The 23,330-nt window shown below is 35.7% G+C and overlaps 3 protein-coding genes across 3 annotated transcripts; all 3 read left to right on the top strand.

Moving 5' to 3' along the window:
* The first annotated feature begins 942 nt into the window (after window positions 1-942).
* Window positions 943-3,702, top strand: LOC123922445 (B3 domain-containing transcription factor VRN1-like). The gene is made up of 3 exons (XM_045975158.1): window positions 943-990; window positions 2,548-3,006; window positions 3,082-3,702. The coding sequence occupies exons 1-3, from the start codon at window positions 943-945 to the stop codon at window positions 3,340-3,342; spliced, it is 768 nt and encodes a 255-aa protein (XP_045831114.1). The 3' UTR covers window positions 3,343-3,702.
* A 3,466-nt stretch (window positions 3,703-7,168) lies between these two features.
* Window positions 7,169-9,333, top strand: LOC123881812 (B3 domain-containing transcription factor VRN1-like). The gene is made up of 3 exons (XM_045930552.1): window positions 7,169-7,314; window positions 8,232-8,687; window positions 8,763-9,333. Exons 1-3 carry the CDS (start codon window positions 7,207-7,209, stop codon window positions 9,021-9,023), a joined length of 825 nt encoding a protein of 274 aa, XP_045786508.1. The 5' UTR covers window positions 7,169-7,206; the 3' UTR covers window positions 9,024-9,333.
* Window positions 9,334-11,926: 2,593 nt separating this feature from the next.
* On the top strand, window positions 11,927-14,246 carry LOC123881813 (B3 domain-containing transcription factor VRN1-like). Its single transcript, XM_045930553.1, has 3 exons — window positions 11,927-12,031; window positions 13,452-13,910; window positions 13,986-14,246. Exons 1-3 carry the CDS (start codon window positions 11,927-11,929, stop codon window positions 14,244-14,246), a joined length of 825 nt encoding a protein of 274 aa, XP_045786509.1.
* The last annotated feature ends 9,084 nt before the right edge of the window (window positions 14,247-23,330 follow it).

The raw sequence follows: 23,330 nt of genomic DNA, 5'->3' as shown, positions 1-23,330 counted from the left end.
TATTTGCCACTGTAGGTTTGCTAAACCAGTGGGTTGCGTTTTTTCCAAAGCTTTAATCGATTTTTATACTTCGATATTCTTTTTGTTTGTTTTCTATTGTCGTCACCCTAATTGTAAGCAACGCGTATCCAAGTTAGGTTTAAACTAGGAAAGGTAATTTGTTATCTTTGCCCTTTAGGTAATCCTTAACCTAGATGGTTTTGATTTAGGGTTTGGGCTATTCACTTCAATTATTTTCCCTCCAACGATTTTCATAAGCTTTTTGAATTTCGAACATGCCCATTATTTTATATTAAAGTTTGGGTTATAAATATTGGATTTGTGCAAAGAAGGCCCTATTAAAATCTCAAAGGCAAATATATTCTGGTGTTGTGGAGATAATAACCGAAATGGCCAAAGTTTGTAAGAAGTTGACAATGTTGCTGAGATTTTACCCAATAAGGACTCAGTTCGAATCAAGGCGTGTATTCTTCGATTGTGGAAGGTCTCCGCATTCCTCAATCCTTCTGAAACCAGTTCCATTGGGATGGTGTTGTTTGATGAAAAGGTTACAACTCATGCATTTTTGTGTTTACGAATCTATTACCCCAAGAACTTAAATACTAAGCTTTAATTTGCAATTTATTAAATGATGTTATTTTGAAACGATATGGTGGAAACATCCATGAATTTATTAGGAAGCAGCTATTATACATGTTTGAGTCTAAGATTGAAGAAGGAGAAGTGTATCAAATGTCATTTTTTTTTTGTGGTTCCTCATATTGGTTACTACAGAACTACACTTCATCCATACAAGCTCATTTTCCAGATAAAGACTAAGGTTGTAGTTGCTAAAAGTTCTGATATAATTATAAAGTCTATCAGAATTGAGCATAGGCTCTAAATCAATCACAAGGGCTAGTCAACCAAATATTTGTACATCATCGATATATCTAGACAACAATGGATCTTAACCAAGGTAATATGAATCAGTGTACTCACTGGTACAAGGTTCAACCCGTTACACATATAAAATAATAAATTATATATAAAATAATAACAGAAAAAATACCATAAAAAATAATGAAACGCTATACTGCATCTCCTTCTTCGGTCAACTTCTCTTCCTCCTGTTATAGAAAAAAATATAGAATGAATAAGAAAAGGCAAAAGCATGGTACAGAGCTGCAATAGCAATTTAACTTACATAATACTTTAATGGATTAAGCCATAATTGGTGTTTGATAAATCTCGCGACCTGCAATTTAGATGATCAATTCTATAAAGAGTCTTGCTAACATATGTCATAAGGGTTCATGTTAAAAATTCAAAAGTAGAAATATTTACTTAAGGTCACATAAGTAGAAATATTTTCATGTTAATACTTTTTGATCTGCAAAACATAAGTACCACACATACCAGTACAAAGATAAAACATCACATGATAAACGTTTAAAATATTGAACAAACTTTGTATTGTACGATGTTTGGTGGACCAAAGGTCATTTTGATATTTTAGATAACTTGTGCGGAGAACAAAAAGTTGTTTCGTGTTTCTGTGGAGGATTAGAATTTCAGTTTTTGCCTTGTCCCTTGGCCCTCAGTTTGTTCAGTATCAGGAATAGTTTTAAAATCAAACACAGTACAACTTTGTGGTGTACATGGATTGAGAAAATCTGATCGACCCGGTCAAACCCACCCAATCCAAAAAAGTGGGTTGGGTCGGACAAGTGGGTGGATATGAATTTCAAAAATGAAAAACCTATAAAAAACATCGGGTTATGAAAATATTAAAGATTTTGCCATTTGATCATTAGATTTTTTTATATTGAAAATAAAGTTATACTATTTTTTAAGAAAATAAAATGATTGAATAATTTTTATAAACAAATATGATAATTCATCGCACTATTAAAAAAAAAAGATTAAATAATTTTCATAAACAAATATGATGATTGGTCGTTTAATCATTTGATATTAAAAAATGCAAAAAAAAAATCATTTGGATAGCATACTATTCAACCCATAAATTAGCGGGTTTACACAAAATTGTTGATTATATTTTATAGTGAAAAAAGTTACACTATTTTTTTAAAAAAAATACAATGGTTGAGTTATTTTTATGACATTCGACATTTATATATTTAATATAAAAAAAATAGAAAAATAACCCGAAAACTTGTGGATTTACCCAACCCGACCCAATGTTATAATATGCGGTTATTTTACTAGACTCAATCCGAAATACCCTATGTGGCTCGGATTTTGGTTTTGGCCAAATCCAACCCAATCCGGCCCACGTACGCCTTAGTACAACTGAAGTTATCCCATCCAGCCATCCACAAAATAAGGTGTATCCCACCTTAGTCAAAATAAAATTTATTTTGACGTGTTTATGTATCTGAAATCATTTTTGCCTCTCACAAATGTGAATCCAAACAGGCACTAGTCGCAACCCTTTATTTATGAGAGCTAACTTATTACGTTATAAAATCTCAAAAGCATGTCAACCCTCTTTTGAAATTTGGTACTATAGTATAACAGATGGTTTGTCATCACTAAGTGCAGAGAATTCCAGATGAGTTTATAACAAGATTTGGGAATGAACTTAAGAATGTTGCTACAGTTACTGTTCCAGATGGTTGTGTTTGGGAAATGGAATTGAAGAAATGCGACGAGAATGTTTTCTTTTGCAACAAATGGCAAGAGTTTGTAGAATACTATTCTATAGGATATGGTTGCTATCTGTCTTTCAAATATGAAGGGAATTCAAAGTTTAGTGTTATTATATTTGATGCAACTTCTGTTGAAATTTGCTATCCTTTCAAAACACCAAGTTCAAATGGAGAACCAAAAACAAAGTATCCTAGTCCTAGGAAAAGGTCAAAGGTTGAAACAAGTGAGAGTCCTGGGAAAAAGGTCAAAAGTATGTCTACAGATGCTTCGACAAGAGCAGAGGACGCTGCCAAGGAATTCAACACAAATAATCCTTATTTTTGTTCCAAAATTACTATCAGAAAATATGTGGTGAGGATTTTACCTTAAAGTAAATGTTGAGTTATTTATGTTACCATTTAAATTGATCTTTTATCCATTGTGCAGTATGTTCCCTCTGATTTTGCTCAAAAGTATCTGAAGCTAAATGTTCCTATAAAACTCCAAAATTCTCATGGGGAGCAGTGGGAAGTTTTGTGCATAGTGCATGATTCCAGATCATCATCAATGCTAATATCGAAGGGGTTTGCTAAATTTGAAAGTGACAACAACCTATCACATGGAGATTATTGTGTGTTTGAGCTGATCAAGAAGAAGCCTGTTGTGCTAAAAGTCACAATGTTTCGCGCGGTTGACTATTGTGATTAACGACTTATGCATCCTATCTCCCGTGACGGTGAATAATACTTGATTTTGTATGTAATATGTTGTTTTGGTATTTGATAATTTACATGAATTGTTCTAAATAGTAATAGGCACTTATGTATTCTGTGTTTAATTGCTTCCATGGGATGTTTTTGCTTTTTGGATTATGAAGCTATGTAGAATATTAGAAATCTAGAAACCTACCGGCAACTTGGGGAATTGTAATGCTGGGACTAGGAGTATCTTTAAACTTAGATGATTGCACAAAGAAGCATGTTGGTGAGAAATTATGATGGATTATTGGCAAGATGGTGTAAAAAATATTTAGTTTACATGTTGCTAACTGTGTTACTGAGAATGAATATGTGAAATTACAATGTAATCCTAATTTTAAATATTTCCATTGTATGTTAGATTTAAGTTGTAGCCGAGTTGCTAACCAGTATTCATCAAACACTAAAGTGGAATGCAATTGAATTTCAAAGGATAATAGTAAGTAGTTGGTTCAAGAAAACTTCAGCAGTGACTTGTGAGACAAGTAATTGAAATAGAATTTAACACAGGTGTCTAGCGCAAGTCGTTTGTAGTGCTTTTCTATTTTACTGCTTTTCTAATGGAACACAGGTTACGTTTTTAGGGTATTTTCTGAATACTACTTATTTAACATTCACTTTTCAAGTTTATAGTATCTGCTAAATGCTGTAGTGAGATGATTGTTTGTTGTATAACACTGCTTCATGACTGTAGCTGTGATGTGGTTGCTGATCCGTCTTTAATATGAATGTGTTTCCGTGATTGTTTTGAAGAATTAAGAAATTTCTGTAGCACACCGGTGCTGCCCTTTTTGCTTGGGTCGGGTTTGCAATGTTTTTAGCTGTCTGTAGTCGGTAGATGGTACTGATGATGGTTGTCTAGCTGTGCTGCTGGTTTCTGTTAATTCCAAAGCCACTCGACAGAATGTTTTTCACTATTAAGCTTGTGTTTGGTTTTCGTTGTTTCATCATTGATCATTCATTAATTTGTATGGCATAATATTTATATTTCTTTATTCTATTGCTCGTCAACAATGAAATATGGCAATAGAGGTTGTGTTGATATTATTCACAGCTAATTACTCAACCTTCTTCCATAAACCAATGGTGCGCCACATAATTTGATGGACAATGTATACCTTTGTCTCTCGAGCGAGCATGAGTTGGAAAGCACCCTCGACATATTCGCCATAAAGGATTCTTCACTCAGGACAGTTAAGATGAGGCGTGTCAATAAGTTCTTCAACACACAACTTGCAAGCACTCTTAACGGTGTAATTATTACCCTTTTTGTCCTCTTTCCATACCAGTTTACCCATAGTAACTTGATGAAAGAGGGGGTGTTCGCAAGATTGCAATGGTTGTGCCTTGATCAAATAGATTGTTGGTGACATATTTGTGCCACTCATTTGTCGCGTTGTCAATAAGGTGCTCCACTTTGACATTTTGTAAAAATATATAATTTGGTGTAAAAATATATAATTTGGACTAGATACCGAAAAAAGAAAGCCATCGTAGATCCAAGGTTCCTCAAGGATAGGAATATCTGCATTTGAACCAATACTGAGTTCCTGCATGAACAAGGAATTCTGCACTTGATATGTTCCTCCATACATATCTTGTTATGGGGAAAATATTTAGTTTTGAACAAACGAGAAACAAAACCATCTAAAGATGATTGAAGTTTTCACCCTTGTTTCTCAAATCATTCCTCGGGTACATCGGAAGAATGTTTAGTCAAGTGGAATGCTTCTAACATGTTTTGTACTATTGTTAATGTTGATGGTAGTTGCCTGGGTACCCCTTGTAGGTCCGGTTTTGGAGGAGTTCTTCGTAATTCTGACGGAGTCTGGATATATCGGGTTTCTCTGGATTTATTGTTGGATCTACTGATATTCTCTATGCTGAGCTCTTAGCTATCTACCATGGTCTCTCTTTGGCTAAAGATTTAGGGCATGACCATATTGCTTGCTACTCTGATTCTTTAAATAGCTTAAATCTAATCCAATATTCAATTCCGAGGTTTCACATTTATGCTGTGCTGATCCAAAATATTAAAGACTTATTGCTTGGATTTGGAACTACGACTTTAATTCATTCTCTCCGGGAAGGTAACTCTTGTGCTGACTTCATGGCTAAATTGGGCGCGTCTTCTAATGTTGAAGTTCTAATTCATTCCTCTCCGCCCCTGGGGCTTCGGGATCTGCTTGCAGCTGACTCTCTTGGTGTTTCTTTCCTAAGAGCTTAGGCTCTCCTCTTCTTTTCTTTTTCTTTTTTAGCATTGTAACCAAAAAAAAAATTCTTCCTCCTATTAAGTTGTTTAAGTGACTTGCCACATCATAGTTGACTTGGTCAAAATTGTCCTTTTTGCAAAACGGGGCAAAGATAGAGGCCAAAATTGCTATTTTGAAAATTATGGGGCCAAAATCGCAAGCTTCTGAAACTTAGGGGGGCTGATGACGTATCGTCACACTCTCATAATCCATGCTTATTTGAGGAACATTAGACTTATTTTAGAGTTTTTAAGCAATAAATCAAGAGAAAATCGACTCGGAAGCAAGGTTACTTGATACACAAGAAAGCAGGAAAATATGCAGGAAAAATCACAATTGAACTACGCTGGGGGCGTAGGCCATCACGCGCCGCGTGATGAGGATCACAGAGCGGCCAAATTTGCACTTTGATCACGCGCGGCGTGAAGCTTGGCTCAAGAAAGGGTGCTCTCTGACTAGTGCCACGCGCAACGTAGCATTGATCACGCGTGGCGTGGTAGAAGAAAAGTGAACTATGTCGGGGGCGTGGGGAGTTACACGCGCGGCGTAGGATGAAGATAAGCAACCACGCACGGCGTGATGGATCTGACGCGCGGCGTGGTTGCAATTCCTATATAAGAAAACTGGATTTTCTGCATTTGGGTTCGAATTTTTCTGCACTGGTTCATATATTCTGAGATTTTGAGCAAGAACGAAGGCCTGGTTCTGGAACGAAGGGTACAGCTGCAACATCTTCAACACAATGGAGTCAAGAACCATGAAGTTGAAGATAGAAGCTGATCGGAGCACGATGAGGAGCTAAATTCTTCATCGAGGTAGGATCTAGGATAGCTTAGAATGTAGTGTTCTTGTGTAATCTGATGTATCCGTGGAATTACTCTTGTAATAGTATTCATTTAATGCAATTCTGTGATTAATGCTTTATGATTATTTATCAGTTTTATAATGAATTTAGATTTGAATCACGTATGAGAATATTGATTTAATTTCTGAACTGATTGCATTAAGCACTTGAGTGTTTCCGGTCGAGAGATTGAAACATAGAGTGTAGCGAACGATCAACGCGTTTTCAAATACCTCGTAGTCGGTAGCTTACATCCGAGAGATCGGAGGAGTATCGACAACGGATAGGGTGAATTTTGACAAGAGATTGCGATTCGCCATATTGTTGATCTAGTTGTGAATACTTGAGTGATTCCATATGATATGTTAGATTGCATGCGATAAACTATAGACTAGGTGATTCCGATGATTCTACCTCACTTTTCTACCATTGAACTAGCACATTTTCTTAACGTCAAACTACTCAACTAAACCCCCAAATATGTTTGTTAATTTCAATTATGTTCATAGACACAATTCCCTCGTAGAATCGCGCAATCCCTGTGGATCGATATTCTTTTATTACTTCGACTATATTTGTACACTTGCAAATTAGTAGTCAGGGCCAAACGTGCAATTTAGCTTTATTCTCTATATATTAATCAATAAATAATAATAGTATAATTTAGAATGTGAAGTAAAGTTTGAGAAGTTTGAACACTTTTCATTTATTATTTGCAATGAAGTCTCGCCGGGGAAGGTGTGTCCGACCATCGGCGGTGCTGGAGAAAGAATCGAAACATTTTATGAAAGCCATACTTCCTTCACCCATTCATGCCAAACAAATTGTAAGTTTGATTGAACACTTTTGTATTTTTATTATGCATTAATGCATATTATTATTATTATTATTATTATTATTATTATTATTATTATTATTATTATTATTATTATTATTAAATGTGCTTGTGCTTAAAGCATCTTTGCCATTGTTTTGTGAATGAATCTGTTGCATGTTGATGATCACTTGTTCTGGTCAGTGTGTCTTTCATTCTTTCTTAGGTTGTAAAAATTGATTGGGAGTTGGCGCATGTTTTTGGTTTCATTTTGGATGACAGAAAATTGATTCTATAGGTGTATTGATTTTGCCTCCGTAATTGTTTCCAACCTAGGCACCTAGCTAGGACTAGAATTGATTTTTGATTTATTTTTTTTACCAATGGTTAGTTAGTTCAGTGGTGATTGACGCTGAACTTGGTAGGAGGACCACGGCTCAATCCTCCGCAACTACGATCGGGAGGGGGTTGGAACCACTTGATATCAAACTGACCCCCGAACCAGATTAAACCGGTGGTGAAATAAAAAAAAAATTGGAGTTTTTTTTTTTAATTATGATAAATGATCATATAATATTTCAATCACAATCACACTTGAGTTATTTATTTATGTTTTTGACGAAAAACACACTTAAGTTATTTTAAAAAAGAAATAAAACAGAAAAGTAAATTCAACACTAAATTTGAGGCTAAAATTCACTTTTCAAAAACTTCAATTCCCAACTTAGTTCCAAAGTCAAAATCAATTCTACATAAACGCGTCAGAATAAATTTTATGTTTCTGAAATCATTTTTGCCTGCCACAAAACTGAATCCAAACATGCGCTAGGTGAAATCAATTTTATGTTTCTCATAAGCGTGTCAAACCTCTTTTGAAATCCGGTCCTATAGTAGTATAACTGATGACGTGTCATCACTTATCAATGCAGAGAATTCCAGACGAATTTATAACAAGATTTGGGAATGAACTCAAGAATGTTGCTACAATCATTGTTCCTGATGGTTGTGTTTGGGAAATGGAACTGAAGAAATGCGACGAACATGTTTTCTTTTGCAACGGATGGCAAGAGTTTGTAGAATACTATTCTATAGGATATGGTTGCTACCTGTCTTTCAAATATAAAGGGAATTCAAAGTTTAGAGTTATTATATTTAATGCAACTTCTGTTGAAATTTGCTATCCTTTGAAAACTCCGAGTACTAATGGAGAACAAAACAAAAAGTATTCTAGTCCTAGGAAAAGGAAGGTTGAAACAAGTGAGAGTCATGGGAAAAAGGTCAAAATAATGTCTAAACATGCTTCTAAAAGAGCAGAGGATGCTGCCAATGTATTCAACCCAAATAATCCATATTTTTGTTCCAAAGTTGCTAAGGGAAGATGTGTGGTGAGGATTTTACCTTAAAGTAAATGTTGAGTTATTTATGTTGCCACTTTATTTGATCTCTTCTTCATTGTGCAGTATGTTCCTTCTGATTTTGCTTTCAAGTATCTGAAGCTAAATGTTCCTATAAAACTCCAAAATTCTCATGGGGAGCAGCAGGAAGTTTTTTGCATATTGCCTGATTCCAGATCATCATATATGCGAATATCGAAAGGATTTTCTAAATTTCAAAGGAACAACAACCTGTCACCTGGAGATTATTGTGTGTTTGAGCTGATCAAGAAGAAGCCGGTTGTGCTAAAAGTGACGATGTTTCGTGCGGTTGACTATTGCGATTAACAGCTTATGCATCCTCTCTCCTGTGACGAAGAATGAGGCATGATATTGTATGCTATATATTGTTTTGGTATGTGATAATTTACGAGGATTGTATGAAATAGTAACAGGCACTTTTGTATTCTGTGTTTGATTGCTTTCATTTCATGGGATGGTTTTGTTTTTTGGATTATGAAGCTGTGTAGAATATTAGAAATTTAGAAACCTACTAGCAGCTTAGGGAATCGTTGGACTAGGGCTAGGATTAGGAGTATCTTCAAACTTCAATGACTGCGCAAAGAAGCATGTTGATGAGAAACTATGATGGATTATTGGTAAGATGGTGTAAAAAATATTATATTTTACATGTTGCTAACTGTGTTACTGAGAATATATATGTTAAATTATAATGAATCCTAATTTGAAGGTGGAAATCAATGCCTTTACTTTTTAGATATTTCATTGTATGCTAGATTAAGTTGTAGCTGAGTTGCTAACTAGTATCCATAGAATACTATATAGTGGAATGCAATTGAATCTGAATGGATAAAGTTGTTTGTTCAAGAAAACTTCACCAGTGACTTCTGAGACAAGTAATTGAAACTGAATTTAACACAGGTGTATAGCGCAAGTGGTTTGGTGTGCTTTACTATTTTAATGCTTTTCTAATTTAACAAAGCATACTGGTCTGTGAGGTGTTACTATTTTACTGCTTTTCTCATGTTCTAGTCGAAAAAAATGAAGTTATTGGTTACCATATTTTTTCAAGTTAATGTAAGTTATGAGAGGGGATGGAATTTCAGGAGGCAGTTGCATTTAGAGCTGTAAAAAGGGCCTTAAGGGGCCGGCCCTTTAAGGGGCGGACCCACTTATTCCTGATTATTAATTTTATTTAAATTTTAAACAATTTTTCTAGTGTCGTGAACTTATTCTCGTTTTCTTCAATCAGCACTGTCCACGATCGACACCCTAAAAAAACTGTGTTTAAAATTTAAATAAAATTAATAATCAGGAATAAGTAGGTCCGCCCCTTAAAGGGCCGGCCCCTTAAGGCCCTTTTTACAGCTCTAGTTGCATTCCTACAAGAAGAAAAGTGGACACATTCAAGTTAAAATGAGATTTTGAAATGCAAATTTTGTTCAACTTTTTCAATTTGTCCTTCAAGGGGCATGGCAAATCTTTCAGGAATCACTTTCAGTTTCACAAAAAAGAAGCATGAGTTTGAAACTTTTAGATAATAATACACTTGAGGCCTCAAAACTTAGCTGATATGTATATATTCTATGATGTATAATGTATAATCTATATATATCTGAAGTATCCTCGTTGAATTGTTCTGATATGTCAATAATTTCTTTGTAAATGAAATAGCTAAAACTCGCACACTTAGTCGAACCAAAATCTCATGAAAACATGCACACACAAGTAAGGTTGTCCATGTTACCGATTAACTCGTTCAAGATCTCTGACTGCACTGTGGCCCCAATAGAAATAATTCATCATTTTTTCAACTACATTAATGAGAGAGCTGGAATTAAAAGTATGCTGATAACTATGAATAAATAGCTTAAAACACTAGTAATTTGATCAAAATTTTGTTCTTAATAAAGTTAAAAGTAACCTTACTTCTTCCCATTGAGGGTAAGTCAAAGTATTTACCGGTAAGTCAAAGTATTTACCTGTTTCCATGATATATTTTGTTTTTGGGTTAATTGTATATTTGGTTCTTATCTTTATTTTAAGTTTCAAGTTGATCCTCTATGTTTTAAATGTTTCAATTTGGTCCCTTACGTTACTGATGTCAACTTAAGTTCGTCGTTTTTATTAAATTTAATTTGAGTTAATTTCGTTTAACTTTATGTTAATTTTTGAGTTAATTACGCCTAAAACATTCACGTGACACTCTCCTGAATTGTCCACGTATGCAAATTTGTTAGCTACGTGGAGGATTTAAACCGAAATTTGACTAAAAGGACTAACTTAAAACTTTTTAAACTTAAGGGACCAAATTGAAACCTAAAATAAACATAAGAGACCAAATATGTAATTTAATTTATTTATTTTTTGAATAATGCTAGCAACACACTCTTTAACAAACACACTCCAACACACTCTCTTTTATTAGTTAAAATTCACAAGGGTCCCATAAAAAAATGTGGACCCATATAAATTTTATGGGACCCATATAAATTTTAACCAATAGAAAAGAGTGTGTTAGAGTGTTTTTATTAAAGAGTGTGTTGCTAGCCCTCCTCTTATTTTTTTTCACAATTGTTTCCATGATAGCTTGAACACCTAAAATAATATAGTAACTAGTAATAAAATTTGGGAAAAGCTAACATGTTCCCTTAGACACTTGTTAGAGTATCATACATAATAATTTTGTATTGAAAATTGTGCAAGCTATCTTTTTAGATATAATTACTATTTGAACTATCATTAACATATGTCTTAAGTACACGTGTTAGCATGACCCATAAAATTTAGGATAATCGGTGGAACATTCCTGCTGCAATAGAATTATGATTTTGGAGCCCCAAAATTTAGCTCAATTGGTAAGGAGATCATATTATATATATAGGGGTTGAGATTCAAATATCGAACACTTCATTTATTCACCTTAAGAGTAAAATTTTAGTCACTAAACAACTTCTTTCATTTCTTTTTATAAGAGACAATTCAGTTTTTAGATTCATTGAATTAACTGATTATATTACACTCGAATATATCAATTGCGACCAAAACGATTGACGGGGACATAATTAAAGGATATGAGAGAAATAAAAATTAATTAAGAGACAAAATGAAATTAACAATTTAGTTAAGGGACGAAAAGAGAGTAATTTAGCTTAATTAATAAATTAAAAAAATTAGAAGAAAGAATGTGAAGTAAAGTTTGGAGTTTGAACACTTTTCACTTATTTGCAATGAAGCCTCGCCGTGGAAGGTGTGTCCGGCCATCGGTGCCGGAGAATGAACCGAAGCATTTTATGAAAGCCATACTTCCTTCACCCATTCATGCAAAACAAATTGTAAGTTTCAGTTTCTCTCCCTCTCTGTATTCTAAACTGTGTCTGTGAGTGTTATAGTAGTTTTTTTTTTTTACTTTTATTATACATGCATGTCAATCAAATATTATTATTAAATGTGCTTGTGCTTCAAAGCATCTTTGCCATTGTTTTGTGATGTTGCATGTTTGTTGATCACTGTTCTGTTCAGTGTGCGTGTCTTTCATTCATTCTATCTTAGGTTGTAAAAATTGATTTTGAAACTTTTATTGGGAGTTGGTGCATGTTTGGTTTCATTTTGGATGACAAAATGTTGATGTTAGAGGTGTAGAATTGATTTTAACATTTTTGAATGTGTTCTGGTAGAATTGATTTTGCCTCTGTTCTGTAATTGTTTACAACCTAGATTGGAGTAGAATTTGGAGTTTTTATCTATAGTGACTCTGAGAAGTACTAACAACACTCTCTTTTGAACATTTTCTCTAACGCCCACTCTCTAATTGGGTGATACTCACGTGACCGTCTCACCACTTTATGTGAGACCTATTTCCAAAGCAAGGAATCTACTTCCTCCGTCCTAAAATATAAGAAAAAAATGGTCAACAAAAGTTAATGTATATTTGGTGCAAAATTTACTCCAGATACATTAATTTTTGTTGACCCATTTTTGCTTATATTTCGGGACGGAGGGAGTACATTGATTTCAACCAATTAGAGAGTGAGTGTAAGAGAAAATGTTGAGAAGAGAATGTTCCTAGCACTCATCTACCGGCTATAGTAACTTATGTGTGATTACATTCCTAAAGACTTAGTTTGCAAGTTGGTTTTTGGAGGATTTTGGAGGGTTATGTCTATATTTTGAAATATAGTTAATATTTTAAAATGATAGTAAGAACATTGATAAATGATCATTTAATACTTTAATCACACATATAAATTATTTTAAAAATATATTTTATATTGTTTTTAATTTAAAAAAAGAAAGGTAAGACCTCCCCTCCAAAAACCAATTCGCAAACAAAACATAAAAGTAAATTCAACACTAAATTTGAGGCTAAAATTCAGTTTCAGGGACGGAAACTTCAACTCCAAACTTCAAATTAGACTTCATTCCAAAGTGAAAATCAATTCTACCTAAATGCGCCAAAACAAATTTTATGTATCGGAAATCATTTTTGCCCGCCACAAAAGTGAATCCAAACATGCACTAGGTGCAACCCTTTACTTATGTGAGTAACAAAATTGTGAAAACTCAAGCGTGTCAAACCTCTTTTGATTTTTTATTTTTTTTTGGAAAAGCAAAAGTATATAAAGTAGTGAATTAACCACAAGATGTGCTAATGCACAAAAAAACAGTCTGATACAATACAGTACTCCCTTTAACCTCTTTTGATGTTCGATCCTATAGTAGTATAACGTGACGTGCCATCACTTATCAATGCAGAGAATTCCAGACGAATTTATAACAAGATTTGGAAATGAACTCAAGAATGTTGCTACAATCGCTGTTCCTGATGGTTGTGTTTGGGAAATGGAACTGAAGAAATGCGACGAACATGTTTTCTTTTGCAACAGATGGCAAGAGTTCGTCGAATACTATTCTATAGGATATGGTTTCTATCTGTCTTTCAAATATGAAGGGAATTCAAATTTTAGTGTTATTATATTTGATGCAACTTCTGTTGAAATTTGCTATCCTTTCAAAACTCCAAGTACTAATGAAGAACCAAACACAAAGTATCATAATCCTAGGAAAAGGTCCAAGGTTGAAACAAGTGAGAGTTGTCGGGAAAAGGCCAAAAGCTTGTCTAAAGATGCTTCCAAAAGAGCTAAGGATGCTGCTAATGTATTCAACCCAAATAATCCATATTTTTGTTCCAAAGTCGCTAAGGGAAGATGTGTGGTGAGGATTTTACCTTAAAGTAAATGTTGAGTTATTTATGTTGCCACTTTATTTGATCTCTTCTCCATTGTGCAGCATGTTCCTTCTGATTTTGCTTTCAAGTATCTGAAGCTAAATGTTCCTATAAAACTCCAAAATTCTCATGGGGAGCAGCAGGAAGTTTTTTGCATAGTGCCTGATTCCAGATCATCATCAATGCGAATATCGAAAGGATTTTCTAAATTTCAAAGAAACAACAACCTGTCAAATGGAGATTATTGTGGGTTTGAGCTGATCAAGAAGAAGCCGGTTGTGCTAAAAGTCACGATGTTTCGTGCGGTTGATTATCGCAATTAACTGCTTATGCATCCTCTCTCCTGTGACGATGAATGAGGCATGATTGTATGCTATATATTAATTGTTTTGTTATTTGATAATTTAGGTTGTATCAAATAGTATCAGTCACTTATGTATTCTGTATTTGATTGCTTTCATGGGATGTTTTTGTTTTTTGGATTATGAAGCTGTGTAGAATATTAGAAATTAAGAAACCTACCACTACCAGCAGCTTAGGGAATTGTTGGACTAGGGCTAGGACTAGGAGTATCTTCAAACTTCAATGACTGCACAAAGAAGCATGTTGATGAGAAACTATGATGTATTATGGGTAAGATGGTGTAAAAATATTATATTTTACATGTTACTAACTGTGTCATTGAGATTTGAGAATATATGTTAAATTATACTAATAGAGTCCTATTTTAAATGTTACTTGATGAGGTGGAAATCAATGCCTATTGTTTTTACTTTTTAGATATTTCATTGTATGTTAGATTAAGTTGTAGCTGAGTTGCTAACTAGTATTCATAGAACACTATATAGTGGAATGAAATTGAATTTGAATGGATAAAGTAAGTTGTTTGTTCAAGAAAACTTCACCAGTGACTAGCGAGACAAGTAATTGAAATAGAATTTAACACAGGTGTCTAGCGCAAGTGGCTTGGTGTGCTTTTCTAATTGAACAAAGCATACTGGTCTGTGAGGAGTATCTATTTTACTGCTTTTCTCATGTTCATTTTTTTTAGGTACATTGCTTTTCTCATGTTGTAGTCGGAAAAATGAAGTTATCGGTTACCATATTTGTATAAGTTAATACAAGTTATGAGAAGGAATGCAATTTAAGGTGGCAGTTGCATTCCTAAATTTTCTGTTGTTAGACGAAACTTCCAATTTGATATTTTTTTTATATTGATTTCTAAAAAAACTTAATTGTATCTGAGTTTACCTGCAAGAAGAAAAGGGGACACATTCAAGTTAAAATGAGATTTTAAAGTGCAAATTTTGTTCAACTTTTTCAATTTGTCCTTCAAGGGGCATGACAAATCTTTCAGGAATCACTTTCAGTTTTACAAAAAAGAAAGAAGCATGAGTTTGAAGTTTCTGAAGCCAAATGTTCCAATAAAGCTCCAAAAGTCTAATGGAGAGCAATGGGAAGTTTTTTGCAGATTGCATGAGGCCAAATGTTACAATATGCAAATATCAGTGGAGATTATTGTGTGTTTGAGCTGATCAAGAAGAAGCCGGTTGTGCTAAAAGTCACAATGTTTCGCACAGTTGACTATCACGACTAACAGCTTGTGCATCCTCTCTCATGTGACGATGAATGAGGCATGATGTTGTGTGCTATATGTTGTTTTGGTATTTGAAAACTTACATGGATCATACCAACTAATAATAGGCATGCACTTATGTATTCTGTGTATCATTGCTTTCATGGGATATTGTGAAGTAGTGTAGAACATTAGAAATCTAGAAACCTACCAGCAGCTTAGGGAATTGTTGGACCAGTAGCGTCTTCAAACATAGATGACTGTTAATAAAGAAGATACGACTAGACCACGTCATGGCCACCATAGCTAAAGTATGACCCGTCATGTTTGCTTGACGCTTAATGAGATTTACCTCGAACCTCGAATTGGAAATCAATAACAACTTAATAGAAAAAATAATAGAACTAAACTCAGAATTGCCACTTTGGTGTGAACAGCATCCACCACAGTTTTGGAATCGCTCTCAAACATGATAATAGATCAACCTCTGCTAGCAGCTTCTCTTATTGCCTCCAACAATGCCAATGCTTCACCTCACCTTCGATTACTGTAAGTTTATGTGCCACATAGCTACAACCTTCCTCGGCAAATTGACCTTGAGGATTACAGATACATCAGCCCCAACTTGTATGTTCTGTGTTTCCACAAAGGCTTGCATCAACATTACATTTCCACCACCCTAAAACTGGTTGCTGGCACTGATATTCGTAAGGTGCAGCCCTCAGTTCAGTCACAATCTGCTGTACCTGCTGACCGATATGCGCGGCAACAGCTCCTGGTGCACGCTGCTGCACTGTGTTGACCGCGCGCCGGTTGCTCATCAAGTGTACGTAAGGCTTGCATCGCTACACCTCTAGCTGAGTCCTTAGTCCCGTTCCAAACCCAATAGTTGTGATTGTTCCACAAAAACCAGGCAACTACTGCTGCTGTTCCAGCAATCTATACATCTTCGTTCTTGCAAATGTCAAAGAAAATAAATTGTGAGTTGCTCAATGAGACTCAATAATTGTTCCAAGGCCAGCTTCATTCCACACATGCTTACTCACTTAATTGTAGCTGAGCTTACCTGAAAGAAGAAATCGGGACCTATTCAAGTTAAAATGAGATTTTAAAATGCAAATTTTGTTAACCTTTTCAATTTGTCCTCCAAGGGGCATGGAAAATATCTCAGGAATCAGTTTCAGTTTTACAAAAAAACAAGCATGAGTTTGAAATTTGTAGATAATAGAGTTGAGGCCTCAAAACTCAGATTTTCCTTGTATATGAGATAGCTAAAACATTAATGCTATCACCTTGTCTATGAGAAAGCTAATAAATATACTGCATAATTGGCAGTGACATACATAAGCCTTAAGCAACTCATTTCTAAAAATCTCCATCCGCAAATATTTTATACTAAAAATATCTATATTGTATCTTCCCACCGCCGGTTTCTGCCACCGTGTAGTAGCCTGCACTGACCTGGCACAATCTCTTTGTAGAAATGTTGTTGTCTGAGTGCATCTCCATGGGATGTTGCCGCGACAGTATTTTTTTTGCATCATTCCTATCGTTAATCAAATTAATTGCCCGCTCCACAACCTATATGCTTGTCTCTCGTATATGTTCTGCCAAAGCTTTACGTTTCTGTGTGCTTGTCTCATAAATGTTCCGCCAAAGCTTGCTGCTCTTCAATGTTGGGAATTAACCCAAACAAAGAGCACAGAAGAATGAAAGATGAATGAAGAATGAATTTGGAATAAGCAGAAATTGAATAACGGAAAAGTAAAAATCTTATTCTATTGAGATATTTACAAATGATAGATTACAAGTGTATATATACACAAATGCGTAACTAACCGACTCAACAAACTATGCCAGCTGTAACTACTAACTAACTGAATTACAACTAACAATAGCTAACTAGCGGCTAAAAACTGAACCAAAACAGGGCTTCAGAGCCTCTTATACATCAGAACCCATATCAACTTCAGAGGCTACGAGGTTCAGAGGTTATATTTTGCTTCAGAGGCTGAAATACTTCATAGGCTCTACAGCTTCAGAGGATGAACATATTCTGAGTTTGAATTACAAAACCAATACTCCTCCTTAATTCAAACTCTTCCTGAACCAATACTCCTCCTTAAATCAAACTGTCAAAGCTGACAATTTAACCTTGTCTTATTCTCAGCATCTGATAGGGCATTCGAATTACATTTCAACACACCGCCTTTATTCAAATGTTCCAAACTTGTGACCTTCAGAATTTTCTTCAGGTCTTTAAATCTTTCAATATTCAGCAGCTTGGTCAATATATCAACCATCCTCAAGCTCTTCTTGTTCCTTAGGTACTTTATCATCTGCACCTTCAACCTTGAAACCTTGTGGTTGTTCAACATATACTTCCTTCTCAAGTTTTCCATTCTCTACTGCAGACTTGACATCTAGTTGAACACTCTGCCAATTCACTTGGTTTTCTATTGCCACCACAGGTCTTACTATTTCCAGTCTTGCAACTGGTGCCAAGTTTTCCAATTGAACTTCTGGTATACTGTGAACAGATGCTCCACATCGTGCTTCAGCATTTGTCACTACACCTGATTGACAGAACATTTCATTGGAATCAATGCCAGACTTTTGTGAGAGTCCCATGGCCACAGGTCTTGCCTTTACACTTGAGCCATCAGGTAAGTGATTCCCTTTATGCACCCATTCTGCTGCTATTGGCTTATTCTTAGCAGGTAGTAAGGCATGTTCTGACCTTGTGCTTGCAACTTCTCAATCCCATTGCTCTTCTTCACTGATTGACACATCTCTACTGACTGTGATCTTCTTAGTAATTGGATTGTACAACCTGTAGGACTTTTCAGTGTGATATCCTACAAGTATAAGGGCTTCACTTTTGTCATCTAATTTTTGTCTCCTTTTATCTGAAGTGTGTCTATGACACAATGAGCCAAACACTCTCAAGTGTTTCACAGATGGAGTTAAACCACTCCATACAGTCTCTGGCACTTTGTCTAAGCATTTGGTAGCACATATGTTCAACACATAACAAACAGTTGTCACGCTTCTCCCCAAAATGACTTAGGTAGCTTCTTCTCTTTTAACATGCACCTTGTCATTTCCATAATGGTTGTGTTTCTGCTTTCACATCCTCCATTATGATGCGGTGTAAATTCATGTGAGATACTTTCCTCTTTGCAAAACTTTCTGAAATCATGAGATGTATACTCACCACCTCCATCACTGCTCAATACCTTTATCTTCCTTCCTGCTTGTTTTTCAACTACTGCTTTAAACCTTTGAAAAACTACCAGTACCTTATCTTTGGTTTTCATGGGATACACCCACATCATTCTACTGAATTCATCAACAAAAGACACAAAGTATCTATTTCCTCCTAATGATTCAGTAAAAGGACCACATACATCACTGTGTACTATATCAAGCTTGTCCCTAGCTCTCACTGTTATATGATCAGCAAAGGATTTTCTGGCTTGCTTGTCAACCAAGCAATTTCTGCACATATCCTTAGGCACTCTAATTTTCTGGTAATCCATGGACCATATTTTATTTTTCAAATTACTGAGGCCTTTGAAATTTAAATGTCCATACCTTAGATGTCATAACCAAGTTGCATCATGGATAGCTTCACTAGCAAGACAATGTGAATTTGAACTCTCAAATTTCACTTGGAATGTTCTACTTTGTGATAATGTTGCACACAGTACCAGCTTACTTTCCTCATTGTACACATTCATTTAATTGTTTCCTAAGGTCATTGTGAAACCTTTCTCAACCAATTGTCCAATGTTGAGGACATTTGTATGCACATTTGGCACATACATTACACCAGTAATCAATGCTTGATTACCATTCTTTCCCTTGATTAACATATCACAAATTCCTTCTGATTTTACTGTTCTACTATCAGCAAATCTAATTGTTAATTTCTTTGAAGAATCATAGTTAATCAGCCACTTCTTGTTACTAGTCATGTGATTTGAACAACATGTGTCCAAATACCATCCTTCTTCCTCACCAACTAATGGATCTTGAGTTGATCCATTATCATTCTCAGTAATGTGTGCCTCTGATTCTTCTTCATCAATGACTGTCACCATGAAGTTTACATCTTCTGATGTTGAATCATCCTGTGCCACATTTGCTTCTTCATTATACTGTCTTGTAACCTTTTGACCTCTGCATTCACTTGCAAAGTGACCAAACTCCTGACAGTTAAAGCATTGAATATGCTTCTTGCTAAACTTCTTTGAATTGACAGAACCTCCTCTTTCTTCCTTTGAAGATTCAGGCTTGTCTTCATCACTTTCTTTCCCTTTCTTGGACTCTTTCTTCTTCTGTCATTTCTTTTTGTCATCTTGGTACTTTTTGAACTTTACAAACAAAGCTTGCTCATCTTCTTTACCATGGTTTCTTCCACCATGCTTCATCTCATGAGCCTCAAGTGTACTCTGCAAGTCTTCAATCTTGATTTCACTTAAGTCTTTTGTTTCTTCAATTGTCACCACAATGTGCTCAAATTTTGAAGTTAAAGTTCTAAGTATCTTTTCCACTGTTTCTTGTTCAGCAAGATTACTTCCACAATTCTTCATCTGATTAGTGAGAGTCACTGATGATAAATTTCGCAAGTGCACGAAAATCACGTAGTAATAAAAATATCGATCCACAGGGATTGTGTGATCAAACTAGTCGAACGGTGTTCATAGACATTATACAGAAAATACACATAAATTGGGGGTATGTTGAGTAATGAATTGCTAGAAAATGTGCTTTGATATAGTGGAAAAAGCGAGGTAGAATCATCGGAATCATCTAGTCTATAGCTAACCGCATGCAACCTACAATGTCATAAGATCTACTCAAGTGTTCACAACTAGATCGACAAATTAGTGAATCGCAATCTCTTGTCAAAATCCACTCTATTCGTTGTCGATACTCCCCCGATCTCTCGGGCGGAAGCTACCTACAACGAATGATGTTAACGCGCGTCAATCGTTCGCTACACTCTATGCCTCAATCTCTCGACCGGAGACACTCGAGTGCTCAATACAATTCAGTTCAGACATTAAATCAATACTCTCGCACGTGACTTAACTCAAAATCATTATAACACTAATGAAGGATTATAAAGCATTAGAAACAGACTTGAATTGAATGAACACTATAAAGAGAGTATGATCTTACACAATTGCAGGTTACATTCAATGAACTACATCCTAAACTATCCTAGATTCTACCTCCGAGGGAGTTTAGCTCCTCATCGTTCTTCGTACGCTTCCTCGCTTCATCGCCACGGCTTGTGAATCCATGATCTGATGCGCTTGGAGCTCTCCGCTGGAGTGTTGAATCACGATCTTCAAGTTCCAAAACCAGAATGTAGTGAAAAGATGCAGAATTTTCCAACCCAGATCCAGAAAACTGACTTTTCCATATATACTGACTGCCACCACGCTGCGCGTGAGATCTATCACGCCGCGCGTGGTTGCACTTTCTTCAACTACGCCGCGCGTGTAACGGTATCACGCGGCGCGTGATCCAATCTGAGGTCTCTGATCTTCAGCTCTGCCATCTTCACGCCGCGCGTGGTCAGTGCTACGCCGCGCGTGATCAAGTCAGAGAGCAATCTAATTCCTGAACAAAGCTTCACGCCGCGCGTGGTCAGGTATCACGCCGCGCGTGATGGGCTACGCCCCCAGCGTAGTGAAAATCAGCAATTTCCTGCAATTTTTCCTGTTTTCTTGCAAAACAAGTAATCAAGCTTATGGTTAGATTTCTCTTATATTTATTGCTAAAAACCTACTAAAATGTATCTAATGTTGCTAAAATAGGCATGGATTAGAGAGTGTGACGATTTGTCATCACAACCCCAAACTTAAACCTTTCCTTGTCCTCAAGGAAACAACTTTTACCTCAAGCTTTTGTGTCAAGACCTTGGCATTTTCCTTAAATTCACTCGAATCATACATACGTGAGACTCACCTGATGATCAATGATTCACCTGCAAACAATGCTCAATTGCACACCCGTTCCCGCAAGACATTTTCAAGTAGTTCACACTTTTCGACCAAGGCTCTATGATTTCATCACACTACTCACATGCACTCTTCAGTTTGGGTAATTCACTCAAATCAACACATCAATGCAAGTCAACAATAATTTTGCAAGTAATCTAAGAATTCATTCGGTTCACTTTGTGCACACACATTAGAGGTCTTTTAGGGTTATAACGTGGCTTGGCTAGGGTGGATGGTGACATTTTGGGATAAGTAGTAGAAAAACTTGGAGTTAGATCCCCCTATTAGTCAAAGAACATTTTCATAAACCAAACCCCTTTTGAAATATAGTGGACTAGAGAACTTTTTCAAATCATCAACCAAAGTTTTGCAATTCTTTGAATTCAAGGCTATCACTTCTTTTTGTACTTCTTTTCTATTTTCTTTCACATTCATCTCTTTTTTTCATTTTTTTTTTTTCATTTCTTCTTTTGCCTTGCAATTTTTGAAATTTTTGAAAAATTATTCAATCAAAACTTTTACAAGTTCTCTAGTACCCTCACCCCAAACTTTATTTGTTGCTAATTCCAAAGAGCAACCCCAAACTTAGTGGTGAGCAATGCGCATCAACCACTAATTAGGTGCCTAACCTCCAAGAAAGTCATTCCTTTTTTTCATCAAAAATTTCTTTAAGGTTTTGCAAAAATAACATTTTCTTTTTCAGCTCAAATTGGTTAAGCAAAGGATAATTATATGTAAGGGTGGATAGAAAGGCTCAAAGGTACCAAGGAACATGCCTCGTGTGTGCTACAAAAGTACCAATCAAATAAAAAGACGACAAGCAAAATCGAGAGACAATACATGAGTGGATATCACACATAGAAGAAAAAGGAGTGTTTGGCTCAATACCTCTCGGTTGGGTCGAATCAAAGAACCGGTCAAAAAGTGTGCGTTCCCTTCCTTTGCCTCTTGATCACATGAGTGCAACAAGCTATTGCACTGCAGGTTTCACATATCACACGCGGAGACAATCAAGCAATTGATACTCAAGTAACTAGAAGGAACATGCCAACGTATTGAAACAAACTCTAAAAGTAAAAACCATTCCATAATCATACAAAAGAAGATTCAAATTCAGAGTTAAGATAGTATATCCAGCCAAATCCAAGCAACATCAAATTATTATTACAAACCAACGAAAGTAAAGTAGCATAAGAGTGAAAGGGAAGAAAAAACCGTAAACTCATGGGTTGCCTCCCATGAAGCGCTTCTTTCTCGTCATTAGCTTGACGCTTCATCCTCACAAGTTAGGGAGGATACTTCAAATTTGACTCAACCCGGCTCCTCTTGTTCTCTTCATTCAAAGGAGCAATATTAATATCAATAGGTAATGATTTCACACTTCCCGAATCACTCTTGAGATCTTCCCCTTTGGTCTTCAAATTGGTTCTTTCCTTCTTACTAGACCGTGATGGAGATTTCTTAGAACCTTTCTTCACCGAAGCTTTAAATGTTGAAGTGGAAGACTTTTGAGGATTGACAACCGGATCGGGCTCTTCTTCTTTGGCCATCTTGTGCAAACAATAGATAGGAACCACACCATCCAAGTCCCATCCTAGGTCGTCATTCACTTTCTCCGCTTCTTTTAACAAGTCATTCTCTTCTAGTGGAGTGAGCAAATCACTTATGATCACGGGTTTCCTAGAGTCGCCACCCAAAAACACATACTTCCATTTAGGAGGAAGTTCTTTCAATTCCGGTGGCTTTTTTATTGCTTTTGGCTCTTTCTCCTCTTCTAGGGGGTTATCCAAGTTTTGAAGAAAAATTTCAAT

This window comes from Trifolium pratense, linkage group LG4 (assembly GCF_020283565.1).
Source record: "Trifolium pratense cultivar HEN17-A07 linkage group LG4, ARS_RC_1.1, whole genome shotgun sequence".
NCBI classification, from domain to species: Eukaryota; Viridiplantae; Streptophyta; class Magnoliopsida; order Fabales; family Fabaceae; genus Trifolium; species Trifolium pratense.
This window is presented reverse-complemented; position numbering and strand designations above follow the sequence as displayed.

Excerpts from the sequence above, each read along its gene's own strand:
- LOC123881812 (XM_045930552.1), top strand. The coding sequence starts at position 7,207 with ATGAAGTCTCGCCGGGGAAGGTGTGTCCGACCATCGGCGGTGCTGGAG. Across the intron at positions 7,315-8,231 it reads CCATTCATGCCAAACAAATT|AGAATTCCAGACGAATTTAT; the intron begins GTAAGTTTGATT and ends TTATCAATGCAG. Across the intron at positions 8,688-8,762 it reads TTGCTAAGGGAAGATGTGTG|TATGTTCCTTCTGATTTTGC; the intron begins GTGAGGATTTTA and ends TTCATTGTGCAG.
- LOC123922445 (XM_045975158.1), top strand. The coding sequence starts at position 943 with ATGGATCTTAACCAAGGTAATATGAATCAGTGTACTCACTGGTACAAG. Across the intron at positions 991-2,547 it reads AGTGTACTCACTGGTACAAG|AGAATTCCAGATGAGTTTAT; the intron begins GTTCAACCCGTT and ends CACTAAGTGCAG. Across the intron at positions 3,007-3,081 it reads TTACTATCAGAAAATATGTG|TATGTTCCCTCTGATTTTGC; the intron begins GTGAGGATTTTA and ends TCCATTGTGCAG.
- LOC123881813 (XM_045930553.1), top strand. The coding sequence starts at position 11,927 with ATGAAGCCTCGCCGTGGAAGGTGTGTCCGGCCATCGGTGCCGGAGAAT. Across the intron at positions 12,032-13,451 it reads CCATTCATGCAAAACAAATT|AGAATTCCAGACGAATTTAT; the intron begins GTAAGTTTCAGT and ends TTATCAATGCAG. Across the intron at positions 13,911-13,985 it reads TCGCTAAGGGAAGATGTGTG|CATGTTCCTTCTGATTTTGC; the intron begins GTGAGGATTTTA and ends TCCATTGTGCAG.